This window comes from Colius striatus, chromosome 20, assembly GCF_028858725.1.
Source record: "Colius striatus isolate bColStr4 chromosome 20, bColStr4.1.hap1, whole genome shotgun sequence".
Classification (NCBI taxonomy): Eukaryota; Metazoa; Chordata; class Aves; order Coliiformes; family Coliidae; genus Colius; species Colius striatus.
Window position 1 is genome coordinate 5,320,687 of NC_084778.1, and position 24,717 is coordinate 5,345,403.

Below are 24,717 nucleotides of genomic sequence, written 5' to 3' on the forward strand. Positions count from 1 at the left end.
AAGGTCACTTCTCCATCTACCACTTTTAATTCATTAAGGAGTTAAAATCTAAATCAGAATCTCTAATGGGGTAAGATTTAGGAATTTCTGTGTGTAGCCATTTTGCAAATCTCTTTAATATGTTTGCTAGCATCACACTAGGTAGGTGCTCCTCTTTTAAGTTAAAAGTGCTGAAGGCTGGTGTGAAGCAGCCCCAAAACCTAAAGGGAAGCTGTGAGATTTGTCCACTTGTCAGGGGAAAAAGTCCTTGAGGCTAATTTTTTTAATGTTTATTTTTAGCATACTCATTTCTATGGGAGAAGAGTGTGACATGGGGAGAGGAATGGCAAGAATTCCAAAAGCTGTCCTTTACTAGTAAGCAAAAAGCAAACAGAGGCAGAAGCAAGCTGTGGGCTAAAACATAACCCTTAATTTTGCTGTACTGTGGGCTCTCACGCTGCTGGGATCCCTTCCTGCTGTCAGGGTGGTGCAGCTGAGCGCTGCAGCTTCCCAGGGGCACCCTCTTGTGGGCGTGGTAAAATCTGTCCCAAAAAGAGCCCTTCACTTCACTTTTGAAATGATACAAGATATTATATTATATTACATCCAAAATCTAGCAGCAGTTCTCCTCCCAAGTGTGTTTGAATAACTAACAAACTAATTCTAAACCCCTACCTGCTTCTAAATTATAGGAAGAAGAGAAAGAGTTACAGTTTTGCTTAAACCTGGGGTTTACCTCTAACAAACAACCAAGATCTCTGATGTGCTATAGGGATTGTTTTTCCAAGTGGTAGGTAACACCACTTCAAAACACGGTGAGACAGCCAGAAAAGCCTATAATTCGTTATAATCTGTACTACAACTTGAGGATGACAGGCAAATTAAGAACCCTTCATGCCTTTGTTTAAAAGATGGTTCAAAATTTCCACTGTTCAGTCAAGGTTAAAGTCCTTAAAATAGAATTTAAGCCTTATTTTGCTTTAAAAGATCAGGTGTCACACTCTTGTATCTTGAATGATACCCAAATGGAGCTTGGAGATTGATACTGTGCATTTTAATCAATTTTGAAGCACTCTTAAGGCAAAGTGTTACCATGAAAGATTGAGCTTGGAGGATCAGGAATGCCTCACTGCTGTAGTCAAGCACACATGTAATTTTTATCACACACTAGTTGGTGATAGTTTAGATGCTGAGGGAAAAATCCTTCTGTGTAGACATTTTTAATAAAAAATGTGCAAGTGCCAAAAATTGTGTTCAAAGACTTAACTATAGTACATAGCAAATGTATTGAAAAATACCTGTTTATTAAATATATTAAATATTAATAATACATGGCCCCCTTAATATAATTCAGTTCAGATTCAGCTCTTACTATTCTGACACACACACACACACACACACACACTGCTTACAAGACTGAAAAATAGCTACAAATTTACAGACTTCAGGAACTTGATGGAAGGTTTTCCAGCACTGAGTCCTTTCAGGAAAGCTCTATTTCAGACCATTAAAAAAATAGTAAATCAAAGGTTGGTGTAACTGGAGATAACTTGTTCCAGAGCTGTGAAGCTGTCCAGGAAATCTTCCTCTTCGATTCCAAATTTAGTGTACTGGTGAATATAGGCTCTGTGTGTTGAAGTCAGAGTAAGAAGATAGGTAAGACATTAGAAATCAGTGAAGAAGCTGACACAGGACAACACATTGTGTAGTTATTGTAAAAACTTTGAACGGAGATTGGTTTCCACCCTATAAGCATGTTGGTTAGTTTCTACCATGCTCTCCTGAGCTCATTTTGTAATTCATAATCATTGGTTAGTTATTACTTGTTTCTAATAGGTTTCATAACTTTGTATCTTGCTTAAGGAAACAAAATCAGGCTAACTGGGAAATGGAAGGAGAAGTGATTATGGAAGGAGAAAAGTATTTTCTAGATTTGAGGTGCAAAGCCTAAACCTGTGCATGCTTCTTATCACTGGTGGTTTTGTAGCAGGTCATAACACTGAGAGCCCAGGTAGTGGGGGCAGTTTTCCTTTTTTGGTTTTTATATTGCGTAATTCCTGTGCTGGAATCTCGTGTTTAGCAGACACCTGCTGGGACATGGTAGCCTTGGCTTCCTGATGATCAAAGTAAAGGGGTGATTATTTTCTAGATTTCTTGGTTCTAATAAAAAAATCTAATAGCATGGGAGCCTGAGTAAGCTCATACAGCCCTAAGTGCTTCTGCACTGCACCAGGAGCTCGTCCCAGACTGTGCAGCATGTCTGTACCCAAGTCAGAAACTATATGATCCATAAAAGAGTTTCTCTGTTATCTTTAGAATGGTCACATTGGAATGCACTAAATTTGGGGAGTTTTAGTACTGAGAAAATAGTCAAACTGACAGCACTAGAATATGTGGGCTCACTTATCCACGGAACATAAGCACTGTTGTGTGTTCCTCACCCTGCCATCATGTTTCAAGCATAAAAATGTTTCTCCTGAAGTGTGGCAATGATCTTCATGCTCATTCACCACCACTGTGCTGAAAGAACAAGCTGTATTTACAACTGCAACTCATTTTGCAGTTATTAATGAAGTAGCAAGATAATTATTTTCACTTACTTGGAAGCAAACATATTCCAAGCTTTTCCTACAACACTGTCAAGAGGTTTCAGCAGGAACTGACTGTTGCTGACCAAAGAAGCAGACTTCTCGTACTTGTTAAATGCTCTTGGTGTTTTCCACGCATTGAAAGCATCCCGAGGGTTCAGCCATGATGTGTATAATGAGGGATCTTGGAAACTTCCTGCAGCAGAAACAAGGCAGCAAATTTCAACAAAATTACATTTCAACAGATGTAAAGCCCCAAGCTCCTAAGTTTTGATCTCAGTAGTCTTGTATCATCCAAGCAATGCTTGGCAAATTAGTTCAGGCCTTAAAAAAATCTGCAGAGTGGTCAGTCTGTTGAAAATGTAACTGCTTTAAACAGATTATCTAAAAGCATAACCTTGTACCTTGCAAGCTGTGCTCATCACCCCAGACCTAGGTAAATATATTTTAGACAATGTAGCCAAGCATCCTATCATATACAGCAACTTCAGTCTCCTCCTCCTTCCCTGAAGTGCTTCAGGAGACACACAAGTTGGTTGTAAATACAACAGCCCTAAACAATTTTAGACAACGTGGCCTTGGTAATTAAAATGTTTCTAGAGGAAATACAGACCTTAGTCAAATCTCTAAAGGTCCCTTCCAACCCTGCCATTCTGTGTGGCCTTAAGGGTTTCTTTTTTCCCACTTTCATCACTTATGGTTGCAAAGAGAAGTGAGATGTGAAAGAAGAATCACTGAGGTGCTGTGTTTTAGCTTGTTACCTAAGTCTACGCTGTGTGTCTCTTTTCCTCGCAGGATGACCAGGTTGGCAATGGAAGTGTTGAAATGCAGCGGCTTGTTTGCGGGGTGACTGGAGGGGATGGACGGGCTGAGGCGTGGCGGTCGGACTTGCCAATCAATACCTATGAGATTTGGGCAAAAAAGGATATAAAAGAAAGTTAATGTTTCATGAAATTTAGGTTCAGGCTAGCTGAAGAGTCAGATGGTAACTTAACACTGTGCCCCAGGCTGAGATGGTTCTGCACATTAGTTAAGCAGCAATTACACAATTCTCAGAGAAACCGGTGCTAATCCAGCAGCATTTGCCTGGTAGCCAGTAGCCTTACCAGAGAAAACAGATACTTGTTTCTATACTTAGCAATCTGTCAGCTCATTCTTTGCATAACTGGAAGCTATACTGAATTCCCTGTGTAAATGATATGGGAGAGCTAAGCGTGATTTTTATTAGAAGGTGTAAAAAGAAAAAGCACAGCAGAACTATCCATCCAAGGAATGTTCCAAATGAATCGTGTAAATTAAGTGCATTGCCAAAACCTGTTGGTTTGTTTTGCATATTTTCAATAGTTATAATTAACTGAGATGTCTGGGAGCAAAAGCAGGAGCAAGCCAGGAGCTGCTGTGGCAGCTGAGTGAATAGTTAAAGGAGCAGCTGGCTATGTAGAGGCAAATTCCTGCTCTTGGAGGGCAGCAACTTGTTTCTGAACTGAGTAAAGCAACTCAGTGAGCTTCACAAAATAAGCAGTTTTATTTCACGTGTAAAAAGAAATGTTTAAAGAGTGATGTATACTGAGGATAAGTGAATGCTTTTTACCTTCCTCCATTTTTGCATTAGCAATTAGCATCTGCCTTAAATGCTTGATGAGCCCAGGCCAACTGAATGTACTGTAAGCCAGGGAGTTTTCAGGCATCTGAGGTATGTTACGAAGACCCAACATCTTGAATTCAGGATGTGGAACTAAAGTCTCCATTAAGTCTCCTGAAAGAAGAAATTAACAGCTGGTCATGTTTGACAAAAACATGGCAAAGGCTTGCTAAAACAGGAGAGAGTGAGGAATTTTACAAAGAGCCAGCAGGTAAGAGACAAAGCAGGATATATAAAGTTTTGACAAATACATGGATGCACATCAGACAAAGCAATGCAGTTCCACTGAGTTTTATACAAGGGCATCGGTAATTCTTATGTTACGTTTTAGACTTGTCTCTCTATAGTCTGGCTCAAAATCTCAAAGACCCAGTGCACTGCTAAGGAGACTGACAGAGGTGGAAGTGTAATTTTACAAGCAAAACTCCTGGCAATACAGGTAACTTTCTCTAATCCCTTAAAGATACAAATGTCAGCCTGTCTTCTGCCTGAGCAAAACACAAAATGTTCATTTTGCTTTGGTTTATACAAACCTCTAACCCAACATGAAATATAAAACTCAGTCTAAAACTAGTGCCCTGTACAAATTTCCTCTGAAATGTAAACAGGGACAAGGGTGTGTGTAATCACTTGAAAAAGGAGAAACAGGGTTCTTCTGGTAAAGAATGAAACCACAACCTAGGAAGTCTATTTTTGACCCTGCTACAAATTTGGGATTGAACTTGTAATTTAGTCTTTTGCTTCACTTTTCCTATCTTAAACCATGGGACATATCTCAATTACTTGAGTTAACAAGACTGAAGAACTTAAATTCACAACATGAAATGATGACAGAATACCCTGGGCAGCTCTATTGTAGTTAGATACCTAACGGGTTTCTGCTGTAGTGTAAGCCACCTTCTGCTGGGTAAGTGGGCTGGAAAACACTCCCCAGTTGATGTGCAATGACTTGGTTTACATCCCTGAAGGAGATCTGTTTAATATTCATCAGCTGAGCACAGATCTTGTGGATGACATCATTTTCATGAACAAGAAGAGCATCTGATGACTGGTACAAGTGTGACAGAGTCAAAACAGAGTTGTAGTTTTGAACAATGACCTGGAAACAAACAAACAAACCACACATAAAGAAGAGTCAAAGAACTTCATCTCTTTCTAGTTCATAATCCTCTGGCTACTGTCAGTTCCTCAGTTGTGGTTTAAGAAGTGATTCATTTTCTTTGTTGAAGTGCGGTATGAGGTCAGGAGCTAGCGGAGCGTCTCATGTGAAGAAAGCAAGACCTGTGAAAATCAAGGTATCCCTCTCACTTCATATAAACATTCATGACTAAAATCTATCTGGGGATAGCAGGAGATTCCTAGTTAGTTAGAGCTTCTCATCCTTATACTTCTCATACTTCTCATCCTTATACTTCAGCACTTACCAAGAAGTTTTTGGTGAAATGGCAGGTACTAAATATTAGACAAATTCATTAGCTGTTGACTTTCTGTCATGTTCAACTTTCAGTTGCAGATGACTATAAACTTGTACATTATCTCTGGGAAATGAGATATTCACCTCACCAGTGCCATAGGGCCAGATAACGTGGTTTAGTATAAATGAGGTTGGAAATGCATCTCTTAAACACTGGGTCACAAATGCTCCCAAGCCAGATCCTGTACCACCAGCCATGCTCATCATTGTGAAAAATCCACCGAGTCGATCACATTTCTCTGCTTCTTTTTGCACCAGATTCATTATTACTTCTTTGTGTCTAGGCCCATGAACAGAATAACTGTTGAATAACAGACAAAACAGCGCGACAGGGCAGGTTATACAAAAATAAAAGCAGTAAGGTGAAGCTATTAATACAGCATACTTTTCTTCTCATTATTTGTATAACTTTATCTTTACATCATCCATTCTACAGCAAACAGTCCTCAGCTGTGACATCTATTTTGCAAAACATCTGTTTGTAAACTGCCTTTGTTGTTTCCTATTCTTAAATATATTCACTCAATTCTAAAATGTTACATTGCCACTGTAAAAAACAACTTCCCCCTGCAAAAAGCAGTTCAGACATTTCACTGACATATATATTGCTACTTTAACTTAAAAAATAAAGCAAGTTCATGTTGTATACTCTGTACCTTACACAGCTGCAATAGTACCACTCCCAGGGCTCATTAGCCTCTACAGTTCCCTTAGTGAAGCTTGAAAGAGCTGGTCATACCCATTTGCCCAGTTGTTCCCAGACCCTTGCTTCTGACAGAAGTGTGAATGATCATCATATTTCCAGTAGCCAGACCTAGCAGCCATTGATAAGGTCTGGCTGATTACTTTGGGTTCCATATCAACAAGCACAGCCCGGGCCACAGGTACTAGAGAGGAAGAAAAAGAAAACTAAGAATAAGATGTTGATATTAGAACTTGTTTACATAAGCTGTAAACACCATAGCCCAAACTGTAATAGTTCAGCTTACGTGGGTGGAAGGAATAACGGGACTGTGCAGGTGTGTACAGAAAGGAAGACTGAGCAATGCCATGGATTTCTGGAGAACATTCCAGACAAAGCTGAACTCTAGAGGACATAGACCTTTTAGGAAAGAAAGCACTTACTGTGTTTGATAACATCAAGTTCAGATACTCTGGGTCCTACTCCATGGCATTGTCTATCTACAGTAGAAAATACATATCCATGTATGTTCAGTTTCCAGCTGTGTTGCTGGCAGACTTGCTCCGTGGTCTCAGACACTCTACTGCACTTGTTTTGCTTCCGTGGTTGTCAGCAATGTTGTGCAGGCAGAGAATTGTGACAGGTCTTTGAGACTGGAGGGTAAAACTAATTCTTCAACTGAAGGTTAAAAGACTTTTATTATTTCTGTACTCTTATCTGTATTAGGCTGGTAACCAGACCCTCTGTGGGAAACAAACACTTAAATGCTGTACCTTCAGAGTCCTCCTCGCAGAAAAAACGTTCTTTGCAAGCATCATGGTAGGATTCATTCTCTTTCTTGGAACACAACCCATGTGTGCCATGGACATCAGTGCAGATAGCATTAAACACCTCATGACCAATTTGATTACCACACTGACCAAGCTGGACTGTGACTATTGACATGATTATTCACTTTGTATTTAACCCTAAAAAAGAAAAGTATGCTTTTAGTAACTGTGCAAAAAGGGAGGTGGAGGGGAAAGTTCTGACAAGTAGATTTCTGGTCAGTTTGCAGTTTTTTGAGACTCTCAAGTGAGAAGGAAAAGCCTTTGCTACAACCACTGGCTATTTCTAGGGGAATAGCAGACTGTCAGCACTTTCTCTTGAATGTCAGAATGCAGATGACAGTTTACAGCAAATCAATCTGTTTACTGTTGCTATGCACCTGAAAAGAGCTGAAACCAACCATTCACTCCACAAGCAAAGTCTTGGTTTTCTTACTTTTGCTTTGTAAGGCAGGATAAAACCAAATAATTACAACTCAGAGGATTAGGCTGTAAAAGCATAAGAAGAAAGTACCATAAACCTTTGGAAATGTGAAGGCTGTTCAAAAAGCTATTTGATTTCCAGTCCTGCACTGCTGTGGGCCTGATGCCAGAATCTGCTGAGGTGACAAGAGTATTCCCTAGAGTATGCCCCTTGCTTCCACCACAGAGAGCAAAGGTTTTGATTTGGTACTGGTATACATACTGGTATGTTTTGACTTTTTCCCCTTCACTCAGCATTTTGCAGTAGCTCCTGTTTCTCACTTTTCTGTTCTTCTTTCACAGAAACAAGGTCAATTCTTTCAACTCACTTCACTATTCCGGGCTGCTCTTTTTCATTATCATCCCAGCCGTGCCGCAGCACTTCTTTAACAGCATTCTCTGGGTAACTGCCAGTGCCTGTCACTTGACACTGCTGCGTTTTGCAGGCAGGTTAGGTGCTATTTTTGATTCCTACACTTCAGTTCAGCGCTGCTGGCAGTCTGCACTTCACACCCTAAAAGCGCCAGCCGGTGTGTTACCGCGGCACTGAGTTACTCCCGAAGAAAACAAATAAATAAAAGTAGATCATGGAAATGAGGTTTAGAAAAGGCTCCTGCCCAAGCCACGCGTGTGCCGCCGACGCTCCCGGGCCTGCCCTCGCTGTGGGCTGCGCCCACCATGTTCTCGGTGCTGCCGTCACCTGCCCCTCACGTCCCTCGGGCCACCTCCCCGCCCTTCCCTGGCCTCTCTCTTCGCCGCTCGCCTCCCCCCGGGCCTACCAGCCACCCTCCCGGGGTCCCTGCCCGCGCCCGGGCAACACGGGCTGCCCTCAGCCCCGCTGCCCGCCGGCCTCTCCTCAGGGCTGACCTCGACAGCCCCCGCCGAGGCGCCCACGGCGCACGCGCAGCCACCGGAGCCGCGCGAGCCCCTTCCCCGTCGCTTCGCGCCGAGACGCGCCTTCGAACGACCCGCTTCGCGCATGCGCGGGAGCGCGTGAGGGCAGGCCGGGCGCAAGCGCCGGTGCTCGCGGCTTCACCCGCAGCCGTGCGCAGGCGTCGTCCCGGCGGCTTCGCGGCGCCTTCCGCGCACGCTCCGTGCCAGGAGCGAGGGGGGCGGGCGCGCACCGCGCATGCCCGGTGCCGGTCCCGCGCCCGGCCGCTCGGCGGCGCCCTCGCCGCGCATACGCAGTGCGGCCCCGGCCGGCGCCGTGGCAGCTCGTGCGCCTGCGCGGCGCCCGGAGTCGGGGCGGGGGCGCGTGCGCGCTGCGGCCGCGCAGCCGGTGATGGCGGCCGTGGCGGAGTTGGGGGGTGCGGGCCCATGAGGCGGCCCAGGCCCCGTGCACACAGCGCAGCCAGGAAGGGGCGGCGGCGCCGCGGCTCACACCCGCGCCATGGCGGGCGTGTTCGACATCGACCTGGACCAGCCTGAGGACGCGGGTTCGGACGAGGAGTTGGAGGAAGGGGTGAGAGGCAGGGGGAGCCCGAGCCGGCGCGGGGAGGGAGCGGGAGGCCTCTGCGGGGAGCGGCGCCAGGGGCAGGCCTGAAGGGAGGGAGCGGGAGGCGGCCCGCGGGCCCGCGCCGGGGGCTATCCCGCCTGCGGCTGGCCTGGCGGGGAGCGCCGCGGAGGCGGGCAGGGGCCGCGCCGCGGTTGCGGCGGGGCCGGGAGCGGGCTGGGGCTGAGGCGGAGCGCGGCGCCGGCCGCCGCCTTGGCCCGCGCAGGTGAGGCGCCAGCGGCCGCGCCCTGCCCGCCGAGAGGCGGCCGCGCCGCGCCGGAGGAGGCAGCGCTGCGACGGCGGCGGCGGGCTCGGCGCCTTGCTCGGCCGGGAGGCGGCCGCGGGGTTTGCTGGCGAAGGGGGCGGCGTCGCGTCTGGAGCCAGCAGCAGGTTTTGGGCAGCTGGCGGCCAGCGTTTCCCCGTTGAGGGCGGCTGCAAACTTGCGGGAGCTTTTTCTCTTGGAAGTTTGGCGTTGGATTTCTGTAGCTCAAGTGTTGCAGCCGTTTGGTTTTGGTGGTTTTGGGGTTTTTTTTTGTGTTTTCCTTTTTATCACGTGTTTTAATGTCAGTGCAGAAATGCTAGTCTTTCTGGAAGTGTATAAAGCCGTTGCTCTAGCGCCAAAATCAAAATAAAATGTTTGGAATGCTGTTAGACATCTGTACGGATCAGCTTGAATCTCCATCTCATGCTTTCAGAAACGATTCACCTTGAAACTTGCAGTTTTGTCATTTTAAGACGTTCATATAGAGTCTGTTAAGGCTTCGGGGGAATTTTATTATAAGCTGTTTATGTTTTTCTAGTACCCTTGTGGCTTTTTTAATATTGTTTTGTGTATTAAACATTTCTTATTGCTTAAAATGCTACCACGTTTATTTTTTGCTGTTAAAATATTAATGGCATTCTTGGAGTCTTTGAGGAAACCAGGTACTCTGCATCACAGTTGCAGTACCCTTACTATGTATATACTGTAGAGACGTTGTTTGACAACTGAAGGTTGTCATCCAGCAGGAAAGAGCCTTCTTTGTCACCTGTATAATCAATGAAGTACTTAGCTTAAAAAGAAGTCACTTGCATCACAGTGATAGTGTTGCCAAGATCAGGTTCTAAGAGAGGGGCAAGAAAGTTATATTTGTTCTCCCACATGTTCCAGTAATTCAATCTGAAGGAAACAATTTAAAAATTCTCTATTATTCTGGGTTTTATTTGCTGTGACTGAAATCTTTATGGCTTAGCTCTGGATGTGAATGCATATTGGCAACCTAGTTTGGTTCTCAGGTGCTTTTTAGCAAGCAGATGGAGTGTAAGAATGGACTTAAAATTAAACCAGAACTGAATTATTAGCTGGTTTGGGTTGGAAGGGACCATAAAGATCATCTTGTTCCAACCCCTTGCCATGGGCAGGTACACTTCCTGCTAGACCATGTTGCTCAAAACCCCATCCAGCCTGGCCTTGAATGTTGCCAGGAATGAGGCAACCACTACAGGTACAGGGAAGAAAACCAAGGAATATAAGAGCAGGAACGTGTGAGGGGGAAAATGTTTTGCTGAAAGTTACTTCTGCAGGTGTTGTGCACGTCTTACCAGGATCAGACATTGCAGCCAGAGCAGCTGAGATCATTAAACTGGAAGTGAGCAAGGTGTGAAGTCTGAACTGTTTTGTCTAATCTCTGGTGCTGGTCTCTGGTCCTTCCCAGCAAGCCTAATAGGAGCAAGAACAGATCTGATGTAGTTCTGAATAGGCACAGTCATATGAGAAAACCTGAAGTGTTAAGTGGAGAGTCTACTTATTAGCCACCTGGTTGTTTGCACTAATTATTTGTAGTGGAAAACATAGCCTTAATTTTTGTGTTTATAATAAATGAAACAATACTTGCAGACTGAAGCCCCACTGGCCTTCCAGCCAGAGCACTATTGCATTTCTTGGGTTTGTGAAATGAGAAGAAATCCCGAAACTAACAGGATGGTGTCTAAAGTGAATTTTGCTCATACTGAGAATGAAAACCAAAGTTCAGAGTAGCAAGAAAAGCACGTGCAAACTTTGCCAGGGCTGTTGGGTAACTTGAGAAGTTGTTTTAGGTACATGATGGGTGTTTATTCTCCATGTTTGTTGAATTTTTTTTAATTCCTTTGTTGGCATCTAATGATAGTGTCAAGGGCAGCTTTAGTGGAGTTTATTGTGAAACATCTGTCAGTAAGCTGGACTTGGCTAATAAATGTTACCAAGAGGACATGAGGTAGCCACTCTCTGACCTGGAAACAAACTTGAACTTTTGGACTCTCTAATTGCTTGTGGTGCCAAGTAGATGGACACAGGAGTTAAATTCCTCTCCAGATCACCCACTAAAATAAACCAACCTCTGTACATTTTAATATTTATATGGTTTAGAAGCTCTAGAAAGTTTCTCATTTTCTTTGCTTAGTGTTTTCACTTAGATAATATATTAAAATCTACTCCTTGGCTTGCGCTGATTTTTGCAGATCTTGGTGGTTTTGGTTTTTTTCCCCTTCTGAGTCTCTGAATTTCACACGTCACTCAGTATATTGGTATTCAGTCTGTACATTCCAGGCTGTTTCTCACTAATTTGCAGTTGCTATTTTATGTACATATTTTAAAAATAAAAATGTTACAGTTTAAAGCTTGCTAGAAGTTTGCCCATTAGTAAATTCTATTTGTGTTCATTCCAGCTGTCTGCTTGGGTTGCACTCCTTTTGCCATGTAGAGCCACAATTATAGGGAAGTGTTATCTTGCATGAGGGATCAAGTTGAAAATTCTTTGAAGAAAATATCTCCTCAGAATTGAGCTGCATTCTTTGAGGGTGACTAGTTCTGATCTTGAAGTGCTTGAACCTTCTTTAGTAATACCTGCATGCATTAATCTATCTAAATGAGTATTGGTCAGAAAAAGTGTTTCACATCAAGAGCAAATCTTAATTCTATAATTAATACTGTGATTTGATTATTCCCAGTATTCAATAATAAAACCTTCTCAATAGGTTGTTTGTTTCTAGTTTCCCTGTTAAATCTATTGACAGTCTTTACTGTTGTTCTAATTTGTGTAATATTGTAATAAGACTTCAGCATTTGTCTGTAAGAACAATGCCAGACCTTAATATTTTCCAAGTTCACCTGTGTGTGTGTGAAATTGTTCCCTCTAATGTTTCAGCAATTGAGTAACAATGCATGCAGTCAGGTTAAACAGGGGTTATCTGCGTCACTGAGACGCGTGAAAGTGTTGCAAATCTGGCACAGAGTTTTGTAGGTTTCTTATCTTCTGTTGATAATTTATTATTCATCACATTTTGACTTGTTTAATTACATAATCTAAATTACAATTCTAAGTAGAATTATTATGTATAAAATTAAATACATTTAAAAATATATCAGTGCATTTAGTTTTTAATGCTGCTTTTCCTCTTTGGTTACAATTAATCTTCCTTTCACCCCTCCCATCCCCAGGGTCAATTAAGTGAGAGCATGGACCATGGAGGAGTTGGCCAATATGACCTGTAAGTTGCTGCTAGAAAATGTTCTGTATCATTCATGCCAACTACATATAACTTCTGTTACGTTGTTAAATTAAATAGAAAATTCTTTCTTGCTCAGTTTTGAGTTGTTTCTAGTAATTTCATTATTTTTTGACCTTAAAAGCTTTTGAATTGTATCTTGAAATCAAATAATAATAATAAAAAAAATCTACCAAAACCTGCTGTTTGTCTTTTAATCCTTGTTTCTCCCTAACACCTCTTGCATGTGAATAATATTTTTAATATAAATATAATGCACTGTTTGCAGAACATGGTATGTGCTTTTCAGTTTGTAAAGGATCCAGTTGCATAGCAGTCTGAGGCAGATGAGGAGTCAAAAGGTCTGATCTGGCATTCAGGAGACAGATACTTAGAGCATTGTTGCATTTCTAGATTTCCAGACTCTTTCAGCATACCATGTTGTGAGAATAAAGCAATAATAGGCAAGACAGTTCCGTTACATTTACTTTAGCGGGATCGATCTGTTAGTCCTTTGCAGAACTGTAGCATGAAGCATTTAGAAGCATCATTAAATTAGGGATCAGTCTTTTGTGGCATGTCTAGAGTTGTGAGACTTGCTTTGTTACTGCTTTTTCTGCAATGTATTTGTGGTATAGAAGCCTTACTGTGACTGCTAGGGCTGCTAAATGGGATCTGAAACTTAAACACACCTTCTAGCCTCCCCTTTACTGAGGTCTTGTAGGAAGGAATATTTAAGTCAGTTTGAAGCTTTGGTCTTTTAAACTTGATTCTGATGTAATACAGAGATTTATTATGTGTTAAAATGAAGGAGTATGAAGGAAATCTCAATGCTATAAGTCCCTCAAATTTACAGGTAGTATTTTCTGTGCAGGTTGCAACTTGCTGCTTTGCACACACCTACCTAAACAAAATTTGTGATGCTGAGAATTCTCAAAATCTCCAGAGCAGTCGTTCCATTATATCAGATAACGTCACTGTGATTTTCAGAAAGTCATTTACTTGCTTACTTTCATTTGATAGTTTTTGAGTATCAGGTAGTCTTATATTCTTATTTCAATTTTATCCAGTGGCATGGAGCATTGTGAAAAATTTGAGATTTCAGAGACTAGTGTAAACAGAGGTCCAGAAAAGATCCGACCAGAGTGCTTTGAGTTACTACGCGTGCTTGGCAAAGGTGGCTATGGAAAGGTAAGGAACTCTTTTCTACAGAAGTAAATCCCTTATGCTGGAGGCAGTTAAAGGACTCCCTGCCTTTGGCAAGGTCTGAACTTCCCCTCCTATTTTTGGAAATGTTCATTTAGCCAGAAGGTAACCTCAATGCTGCCAAGTTTGGTGTGGTGAGACCAAGGTGGCTGGCAGAGCCGTGACAGCCAGCGGCAGTAAGGAATGTCCCAAACTCACTCAGGTTCAGATCACTAGCTCTTCTCCTTCAGGCAGTGTTGTAGTTCATAGGCAATCTCATCTCTCTTTTGCACAACTGACGTGTTTTAACTGATGATGGTTGATGCAGTTGTGACATGCCATTGGTTTTGTATTGGTGCTGTACAGGTATTTCAAGTACGGAAAGTAACCGGAGCAAACACCGGGAAGATATTTGCTATGAAAGTTCTTAAAAAGGTAACCTGAATGTTTATGTTTCACTACTGTCTGCATCTAAAAAAATCAATCCCCCCTTTAGCTGTTTCAATTACCTAACTATATAATTTATCTGAAATTGAACTTCATGTGTGATATATACAGTTGTTATCCAGGCACAGTCAGGATTATAATCAGTCTTTAACTAAGTTGTTCTGTTTGTGTAGTTCTTAGGAGCTAATTTAAATAGTTCAGGAGGTTCCTTCCAACCTGAGTTATTGTATGATTTATGAACTAAAAAACCCTACATTTCTGGAAGACACCTGTTGTATGTGTTGTGATTTTTTTTGATGTTGCTGAGTCATATGTAGTGTTGTTCCCTTCTCAGTTTACTGTATCACTAAAGATAAAAGTCTGCCTTGTTTAGTATGTTCTTGTGCTCATGTATCTCTGCTTTTTTAGGCAATGATTGTAAGGAATGCAAAGGATACAGCTCATACAAAAGCAGAGCGGAATATACTGGAGGAAGTGAAACATCCCTTCATTGTAGACTTAATTTATGCCTTTCAGACTGGTGGAAAACTCTACCTCATCCTTGAGTATCTCAGTGGTCAGTATATGAAATTCCGTGACCTGCTTCTTGGTATCTTACTTAACTGAGATAAAATATACTTCAATCTCATTTTTCTCCTGATAGGAGGAGAACTATTTATGCAGTTAGAGAGAGAAGGGATATTTATGGAAGACACAGCTTGGTAAGTGAAGCTACTGTGGTAAACCATTAGGTTTGGGATTTTTTTTCCACCTGAGTGCTTAAATGTCATATTCTCACTTGAAAAATTATATTCATTCATTTAATAGAGTAGTGAAAAGCTGTGTGTGTTCAGTACTTACCTGTTCGTGCCAGTCTTACTACAGAAGAGGGTACGTTGCTGGTTACTGTGTGAGGCTGTATTCCACAGGGTTGTGGTAAAGGAGGCCTTTTGGATGTTGGAGAAAAGACTGTGAAAGACTTTCAGTAAATGCAAATTTTTGTTTGTTCTTGAGCCACACACAATTTTGCCAGGCAGTGACAGAATTGCCAAGTCACTGTAACGGCTGTATTCTATCGATCAGATGCGATAAAGGTCATTATTCTAATGGAATGAAAAAACCCTTTGAGTAGTGATAGTTTACATATAGACAAGTTGAAATTATCCTTTATTGATTAAGCTTCACACAACTGAATACAGTTGTATCTTCCCACAGTGCATGCTCCTGTTGCCTTAGAAAAGCTCTGGGGCTGTAATGCTGTTCCACAGATACTGCTCTGCCTGCTGCCATTTACCTCTAGCGTAATTTCTTTTTCTTCAGCTTTGCCATTTAGATATGGTAATAACACTACCTGGTAAATGTATATTCTTCCAAATATTCATGATATTACTAGAAAAGGTAAACCTATTGCAAATGGCATTTTGTAGTTCATCTTGGAGCAAACCAACCTCAAAGGCATCGTTTCTCTCGTACACATATAATGATACTTTCAAGGAACAGTTGCTCTGTATGCAGTAGTGAAGTGCTTCAGATGCTTTGCATGATTGACTGTCTAATTTTGTGGCATATGTTTCCTTTCAGCTTTTACTTAGCAGAAATCTCAATGGCACTGGGGCACTTGCATCAAAAAGGAATCATCTACCGTGATCTGAAGCCAGAAAATATCATGCTTAATCATCAAGGTAGAAATATAGTAACAGTTACATTCCCAGTTATTTGAGAACAATTCTTAAAGATCACAATACTTCAATCTCACCTGAATTTCCTTAGAACAATGTCACGTTCATTGTCACTCTTGGACTAACTAAATAATTGCCAAAGCTAATTGCTTCCCTTTAAACACAGCTTCTTCATAAGCTCCCAAATTCCATGTGTATAGAGACAGGCATTTTTTGAATGGTTGACTTGCTATTTCTGCACCTCTGGAATTTTTCTTCTGCTGGGTCATTGTACATAAAGATCTGTGTCTTCAGTGTAGCATTACTGATGTTTTAGTCATGGAGGTGACTGAAGACATTAGCTAGGAAAGGCAATTCAGGTAGAATGCCAGATCATCTGTAGCTGAAATGAATTACCTAGCTGTTGTCAGCTGTGAAGCTGACACTTCACCTGACAGCAGTAGCAATTCCTGAATACACTGTGACATTGACTGTGTGACTATGATTAGTCTGTCAGTCTACAGAGTAGTCCAGTACCCCCACGTTAGCTTAAACCTCTTAAAGTCTTTGTACTGAATTATGCAGTGTGCTTTACAATTTGTTGAAGGTTGTTCTTTAAACTTTGAAGCAACCAAAAAAAAATGATAGCCTACCATTTTATCTGAATGATGCTCTACAATCTTTATTTTTAAATACATTTGTCTATGTGTGAATAAGTTTTGGTGGTTTGTCTTGTTTCTCTTGAAGCGGCAGCACTTTCTTATGTGGGTATAATGCAGAGATTTTATCTGCAAATGATTACCTCCTTCTGTTTTATAGCTGTATTGCTTTGACAGACCATTGGATTTATCTGGAAGTAGTTCAGAGTTATTACATATCAATGTTAAAAAAATTAATACTACTTTACACAAATGTCAGAATTCTGGCAAGTCTCAAATTTTATATATTTGATTTCAGGTCATGTAAAATTGACTGACTTCGGACTATGTAAAGAATCTATTCACGATGGAACTGTCACACACACATTCTGTGGAACAATTGAATACATGTGAGCTGATGGTGAAATAGAAAAGTATTACTCTGGTCTGGGGGTAATGGATAAATGTTGCCTTTTTTAACTGATGATTTGTATGTTCAGTCACTTGTGGAAGTTTTACTTGTGGAAGTTTTACAAAATGTTGTTTTGTTTAAAAACTAGTAGAGTTAGTATTAAGCTTGTTAAAATATATTCATATTTTAATTTTTTTCTGATTTTAGGGCCCCTGAAATCTTGATGAGGAGTGGGCATAATCGTGCTGTGGACTGGTGGAGTTTGGGGGCATTAATGTATGACATGCTGACTGGAGCAGTAGGTGCACACTTATAATTGCATGTATTTATCTTCATAGCTTTTGTAGTTACTTGTGTTCTAATTCAGGTGCATGTGTAAATACATATATACTTGTATGTATATGAACTGCAAGTAAGAAATACAATTAAAATACAGCTACATGAGCTGCTCTTATCCAGACAGTTATTTGGATGTCCCATGTGCAGTAATTTTATCTACTTTATAAATTACTGAAGTGAGTTCTGTGTACACAAATAAGAGACCTGAACAAGTCCTATTTTTCCTCCCATTACAATGGTGCTTTCTAGCCTCCTTTCACTGGGGAGAACAGAAAGAAAACAATTGACAAGATTCTCAAGTGTAAACTCAACTTGCCTCCCTACCTCACACAAGAAGCCAGAGATCTGCTTAAAAAGGTAGAATTTTAATGCATGTCAGTACTACATGTGTATGTAGAAAATAGAAATATAATGATACAACTATGGCTATTCAGTCTGTGCTTATTTTACTGCTTATAAATCAGTACTGTTTTTACATGGTGCAGACAGTGATTTTCCTTGAAAATACAGTTGTTTTCTAACAAATGTAGACTTTCTGATTGTCCTGTGTTCATTCTGCATGGTATTCATTGAAATGATGATTCATGTCAAAGCTTGTCCAGTCATAACAGCATAACTCATTTTTTCTGGTTTGGATGTTTTTTTATCTTTAAGCTGCTAAAAAGAAATGCTGCCTCACGTCTAGGAGCTGGTCCTGGAGATGCTGGAGAAGTTCAGGTAACTTTTGCTTAACTCAAGAATTCTTAAATTACCTCACTGAAAATAAAACAGCTTTGAGGGTACATCAGGCAAGGAGAGTGTGTCTGTCTGGAAGTGTAATGAGCAAACAGGTAGCCACGTCAAAATGTAAATGCTTTAAAGCTTAATGAAGGCAGCTGCCTACCTATTTGATAACTTGAAAACTCTGTGCTCTTGCTAACTCTTGTAGGCTCATCCGTTCTTCAGACACATTAACTGGGATGAGCTGTTGGCACGAAAGGTGGAACCTCCTTTTAAACCCTTATTGGTATGTACTCAGAACACTTTGAGATACTCCTTATACGCCTTTAGGAAAGGTCTTAAACAATGTAGAATCTAAAAGTTAGAAACATTCACTCTTACAAACTGGAGTGCCATTGATTTCTCGGAATTGCATCTGTTTGAATTAAACAATACTCTTCATAATGACTTATTCCAGATTTGTCATCCATCCCTCGCAGTATAAACACTTCTGTATCTGCAAAAACAGGCTGAAATTACCTGGAGAGGCTTCCAAAACCAAATAGTTGCAACTGCTCTATACTGGTTATAACAAGGGCTAAACTTGCAAGAAACTGCCATTGTATTTCTGAAAGATTTTTGTGTGTAATCAGAGATTTTTTTTTTTTAAAGGCATTTTTTTTTTAATTTGTGTTCCTTTTTGATCCATATTTTTTGCCCCTCCCCCTTGCCTTTATTTCTCAGTGTCAGTGCCCATAGTGACCTCCCACTGGCAGCGACAGGATTGCGACACCACTCCAGGGTTTTACTACAGCAGAGCTCTGCCAAAAACCTATGGAATGAACTCCATCCAGAGGCTACACTGATCACCGCTAAGCCATTTGGTTGATATCTGTAATATAAACCCTTAATCATTTTGTTTTTGCAAAGCAATCTGAAGAGGATGTGAGCCAGTTTGACTCAAAGTTTACACGTCAGACACCAGTTGATAGCCCAGATGACTCTACTCTCAGTGAAAGTGCCAACCAGGTCTTTCTGGTAAGTGTGTCAGGGACCGAGTGTGTAATGGCTGTGGAGAGGTGTGTTGTTACTTGGAAACTGGGGTATTTCAGGTGAATGTATTGAATCCTAACGCCTGATACTTGAAGCAAACGGTCATAATGTTAAACACATTCTGCTACAGTTTTGAGTGTCTAAGGGCTTTTAACATGCTTGTTGCTGACATTTTCTTTATATAGATAAAACTGCAAACAAACATTGCTTACTTTCTGAAATGTCAGCATTCTAATTCATAGTTGCATTATGAACCCTGGAGATGTGATTGTTTTCATAGTCCTGGAGAGAGAACAATGTCTGTTCTGTAGCTTAAAATGAATTACATAGAGCATGCCTGTGGGAACCTTATGGGAGTGGAGATATCTGAGGTGAGGAACTCCCTAAAGTTCTACTGTTTGCTTCAGAAAGTGACTAGAAGTTGGTGTGTGTCTATATTTACTCCCTTTTAAAGAATCTTTGTTTACTGTTCTATGCCAATCATAACTGTATGAGTGATCAATAGCATAAATCTTGCCTGTCAGTTACAGTGCATTCATTCTTGTTTTGCAGGGTTTTACATATGTGGCTCCATCTGTACTTGAAAGCGTAAAAGAGAAATTTTCTTTTGAACCAAAAATACGATCACCTCGCAGATTCATCGGTAGCCCAAGGACACCCGTCAGGTATCTGGGGTTTTTCTCTGTTTTTTGTTTTGGTAATACATTTCTTGGCAAGTAGTTGAAAATTGGTCTGTACTAGAAATAAAAAAAGTGGCCTTTCTTTTCTGTTAGCCCATCACTTCCATTAGAAGTGCAGCATCAATCCTGTTTTACAAACCACGTTACTAGAAACAAAGGTGGTGTGTTTCTCAGCACAAGAAGTACTAGTTTGCTTCTTCCTCAGTGCTGTTGTACAGCCTTAGCCTGGTAACTTTTGTGCACCATTCCTCTGGAAGTTTCATAACATCCTTAGTACTTATATGCCACTAAAGCATCATGTTAGTACAGAAGATTCCTTCTGCACTCATCTAGAAATACATCCTCACTGCTCAAATGAGAGCATGTTATAAGAGACTGTGGTAGAAGCTAGACATGGAAACTTTCTCAAACTTCTGGAAGTGGAAGGAAGGATTATAAATGCTTCTCAATATGCATTTGAGTTCAGCTTCCTGCAGAGTAAAGGACATAACCTTGGTGCCGTGTGTATCGTCATTTCTGATTTTTGTATTTCTTGTTTTAAAGCCCTGTAAAATTTTCCCCTGGGGAATTCTGGGGAAGAGGTGCTTCTGCCAGCGCATCAAATACTCAGACACCTGTGGAATATCCAATGGAGACAAGTGGAATAGAACAAATGGATGTGACAGTCTGTGGAGAGGCCTCAGCACCACTTCCAATCCGGCAACCAAACTCTGGGCCATATAAAAAACAAGCTTTTCCCATGATTTCCAAACGACCAGAGCACTTGCGCATGAATCTATGACAACACAATTTTTTTAAGCCTTGGAAGGTGGAAAACAAAGAACGGACATAAGCCCCCTTGAAGCTGAAACACGAGGGCTTGTATGGTTTACTTTTAAAAAGTGACAGTATCAAAGAGTCGGTCATTGCACAGAGTGACTTGGAAAGCAAAGGAAAATGGATTTTTTTTCTGTCAATGGTGCATAAAAAAACTTTAGCAAATGGTATTGCAGAACTCTAGGCACATCATCCAACTGATTCGCAGTGACATCTTCTCACCTTATCAAGGATTTTTCAGCTTGATAGCTTGAAACTGACAGTATTAAGGGTCAGGATGTTGCTTCAGAATCACTGGTTTAGTCGTGAATGTGTCAAGGAGGGTTAGCCCTTTCACTAGGCAAGGTATGAAATGCCTACATGCTTGCGTCGGAGGGATAATTAGCATGCAAGCTTGGTTAAGCTGTTTCCTACAGTGGGGTGGGATCAAAGATGAAAGATAAAATTAATTGGTATTTCACATTCAAAACATAATGAGTTTTTTTATATATAAAAATATATATATTTTTCAAATAGATTTTTTTGATTCAGCTCATTATGGAAAGTATCCCAAAATTTAAGAAATGCAAAATAATTAGTTGCTGTGAAGAAAATAAAGGCTCTAGTTCTGATTCTTCTCCTCATGAAACAAGAAATCAATAAGTGAATCACTCAGTTACCGGCTTGGCAACGTGGGGTGGGAGAGAACTGTTTCGCTTACCCAGCTGAAATACCTGTTCCTGCAAAGACAAATGGATCTAATCAAACGGCAATGCTGCTATGTTCTAGGCTTAACTGGAAGCCATGGGCTCACATACACGTCCTGCTTATTTCATCCCTGTCGTCAGCAGACATTTCACTGGGAAACATCACTTTTATAAATGCTAGTCCTTAGATGGAGACAGCCCAATACATTCAGATTCGTAACCAAATAAAAGGTCAGGAAAAAGTGCATTGGAATACAAGGTCAGTAGAAAAATAGGAAATAACCCAGGAAACTTATACAAAACCTACAAAGTATAAGGAAAGAAAACTTTTGTATTCAATGGGTAAGAATTTGAGGGTTTTTTTTAAATAAAATTGTGCTTATGGGAGCTCCCTCCCATGAGACATTTCAAAATTTATCAACATTTTTTTCTACGCTGGGGCAATAAATTTGCTGACTGTATGAGAAAAGTGTTAAATGGCCTTTCAGTGAATGTCTTCCACAGTGGGTCAGAACTTTAGCAACTTCATTTAGGAAACACGTTCTAAGGACACTATTTATGTTTTTGAAATTGTCACAATCTGTACAAATGACTTACAGGTACAAAGAATAAAATAAAGGTAACTTTACCTTACTTAAATACTTCCTGCCTTAAAGAAAGCATTTCCATGAACATAGCTGGTGAAAGGGTTAATATCTGCAGAGCTTTACACTAGGTAGCGTGTGTATGGTGTGTGCGTGCGTGTGTATATGATCATGCAACTGCATACAAGTCCTGTCACTTTTTGCCTGCCACGCATTGGTTACCTTTAGTCAAACTGTGCAAAGTCTACTTCTAGTGTTTCACAACAGTAGGGATTTTTTTACAGATTCTGCTTACTCTGTGTATACTGAATCTTTTTGAGCCATAGGATCCAAGCCATAAAACTCTCAAAAGCAAGTTGAATCCAATCAGAGTGCTTTTTTCTTTTTTCTCTAAAATTTGCAAGTCGGAAGGATTCATCAGTATCTTGTTGATACTAAAACAAAAGAGATGGTTGGGATTGAGCAAAAATCAGTGGTTTTGCTTTCTTTGTGATAAGCATTTTATTGGAAAATTATTTTTGTGGGGTTTTTTTTAGTTTTATAAGGAAAATCAAGCTACCTTCTAGTGACAAAAACTGTCCTGGAAGATTGCCAGTTTTCATTTGGTAATACAGCCACTGGTGACATGTTGTGAAACTGCAATTCAAGTGCTCATGTGTGTTTGTGTTATGCAGATCTGCAAATACGCAACACTTCAAGCAGTGCCTCCCTGTGCCACTTGTTAACATAGGTTTCCTAACATGTTTACTGAGTATAAAGGAACTTGGTTTAAAAAGGAAAAAAAAAGATCTCTCTTGGTCCTGGTTACAGCTAACAGTTGCTTTTTGGTTGGCTGGATAGAAATGTCCAGTAGAATTGATTTCATATGGCTGGCAAGAATGGCAAGAGTTGTTTGTCTGAGTTCACTGGTTAATTACAGATACAGTTCGTGGGTTTGAAGAGTAAATTTCATGTACTGTCAATGTTTCATCCCATAGATATTAAGTTTTAATTCCCTACCATAACTGTGAAACTTTTGGAGTGTGACTCAGACAGCAAGCACACACTATGCAATATGGTTTATCCTGTATTTATTTGTAAAAATATCAGACATAGATCCTCTATATATATATAATAGTGTCAAAATTACTAGTCATGAACTAAGGGGAGTGGAGTTCTAGCTCCTGTCTGGCTATTTCAGAGAAGTGCAGAATGCATTGAATATTGGAGAGCTTAACAAGTGCTTTCTTTTGTTCATTTAAAAATGTCTTAAATTTTTCATTAGAGTATAGAATCTTATTTTTTTTATTTTGTACAAGCTGCGCTTTTTTAATTATAATCACAGAAAAATTCACTATAATTTGATTTTATAGGATTTTTGTAGCATTACAAAAATATAGTAAAACTGAGGTTAATACCTGTTGTGGCTAACCATATGAAAGTATTAAACTTGAACAAAAGTCATATTTTTTTTTACTAGATGTTAAATAGGGGAATATTTTGTTCTGCAGGTCATTATCACAAAAGATTTATAGGTCAGCTGTGTTACCAGCAGTTTTTCTTTTCCCATTTGATGCAGAAACTATTCTGGTATAAGATATTCAGATTTTCATCATTTTTCTCTGTGGGAGTGATGCATACATTTGATGCCATTCGTGTACTAAATTGTAATTTTGGGAATGCTGGAATAATTCCTACCAAGACTGTCTTAATTGTGCCATCTGACATTTGAATGTCATCCTGGTATTAGCTCATAATAAAAGATAAAAAGAAATGAGTCAATTGTTCTTTTGAATATCCCTTTGGTTTTTTTTGTCTTGCTATCTAAAAGCTGAACTGCTGGAGAACATTTTGAGTTCACTCTAACTATACAGCGGATGTTTACTTTGGGTACTTGCTCTCACTGTTAATCGGAAAGCGCATCACTGAGGGAAACTGATTGTTCTTAGAACAGATGCTTGGGTTTTGGTGGGGTTTTTAAAAATCCTGTCTCTACAGCAGGATTGTTGCTGTTTTATTCTCCCAGTTTCAAGGGAAATCCATTACCCTAAGGGGTAAGGGAGGAAGAGAAGTTAAGAACAAGGCAAATTACCTAAATATCCTTCCTGCAGATCCATGACAACGTACTGTATGCGGTTCCTATCTATGAACACCTAGAGATCATTCTCTTCCAGATTAACTTGGCTTTGTAGCTGTCTTCAAGAAATAAATTTGAGCTGCCTTAGGAGAACTAAAGGTAATAACTATTCTGGTTTTCATCTTTCACAGTTTACTGGAATTAAATATACTCAAGTGCTGAATATGATGGATGTGAAAAGCAATTAAAAGCAAATTTAAACATATGTTAATCCCAGTGACTTTTTTGTTTGTTTGTTTTAGGAAGTAGATAAGCCCTAAGTATAACTGTGGATCTAAAGCATTGACTTTCAGGATGGCATTGAAGGGAAAGGGAGGGAGGAGGAATTCCTTAAAACTCCAAGGACCTGACATGCCACTTCTGATCGGCCTGTCTTACCAAGGGCTAGGACCTTCACCCAGGTTCTTGGGCTCTTAAAAAGTGGCTGTTGATTGCCATTTGTCACCCTCTTCTCTATTCTGTCCCCTGCAGAGTCGTGTGCTGGGGGTGTGTGTGTGTGGAAAGGAGGGTGGCTGCCCAGGCCTGAGGGACTGGTAAGGAAAAGTTGCATCTCACGCGTGATGCTGATGAGCAGATCAGAGAGGATGTCATCCATGGATGTAAGTTAATCATTTTTTTCTGTGTGACTAAAGATGAGAATGACTTGTTTCATTTATGAAGTGTAAATCTGAACTGGTTGATCAAAATATCTTTTTAGTCCTTCATTTTTTTAATAAAATGTGTTTATAATATTACTGGGTTTGGATAATTTTTACTGGATCTTACAGGAAAAAAA

General features: G+C 40.5%; 2 protein-coding genes across 2 annotated transcripts; one reads left to right on the forward strand and one right to left on the reverse strand.

Moving 5' to 3' along the window:
- Positions 1-1,326: 1,326 nt before the first annotated feature.
- On the reverse strand, positions 1,327-8,606 carry TUBD1 (tubulin delta 1). The gene is made up of 9 exons (XM_062012393.1): positions 8,522-8,606; positions 7,139-7,333; positions 6,423-6,570; positions 5,768-5,984; positions 5,077-5,308; positions 4,159-4,323; positions 3,329-3,469; positions 2,580-2,763; positions 1,327-1,605 (listed from the first exon to the last, which is right to left on the reverse strand). Exons 2-9 carry the CDS (start codon positions 7,308-7,310, stop codon positions 1,503-1,505), a joined length of 1,362 nt encoding a protein of 453 aa, XP_061868377.1. The 5' UTR covers positions 7,311-7,333; positions 8,522-8,606; the 3' UTR covers positions 1,327-1,502.
- A 303-nt stretch (positions 8,607-8,909) lies between these two features.
- Positions 8,910-23,582, forward strand: RPS6KB1 (ribosomal protein S6 kinase B1). The gene is made up of 15 exons (XM_062012191.1): positions 8,910-9,116; positions 12,604-12,653; positions 13,721-13,841; positions 14,202-14,270; positions 14,691-14,838; positions 14,926-14,983; positions 15,843-15,943; positions 16,877-16,967; positions 17,177-17,267; positions 17,558-17,665; positions 17,963-18,025; positions 18,237-18,314; positions 18,938-19,045; positions 19,613-19,725; positions 20,284-23,582. The coding sequence occupies exons 1-15, from the start codon at positions 9,045-9,047 to the stop codon at positions 20,519-20,521; spliced, it is 1,509 nt and encodes a 502-aa protein (XP_061868175.1). The 5' UTR covers positions 8,910-9,044; the 3' UTR covers positions 20,522-23,582.
- Positions 23,583-24,717: the final 1,135 nt, after the last annotated feature.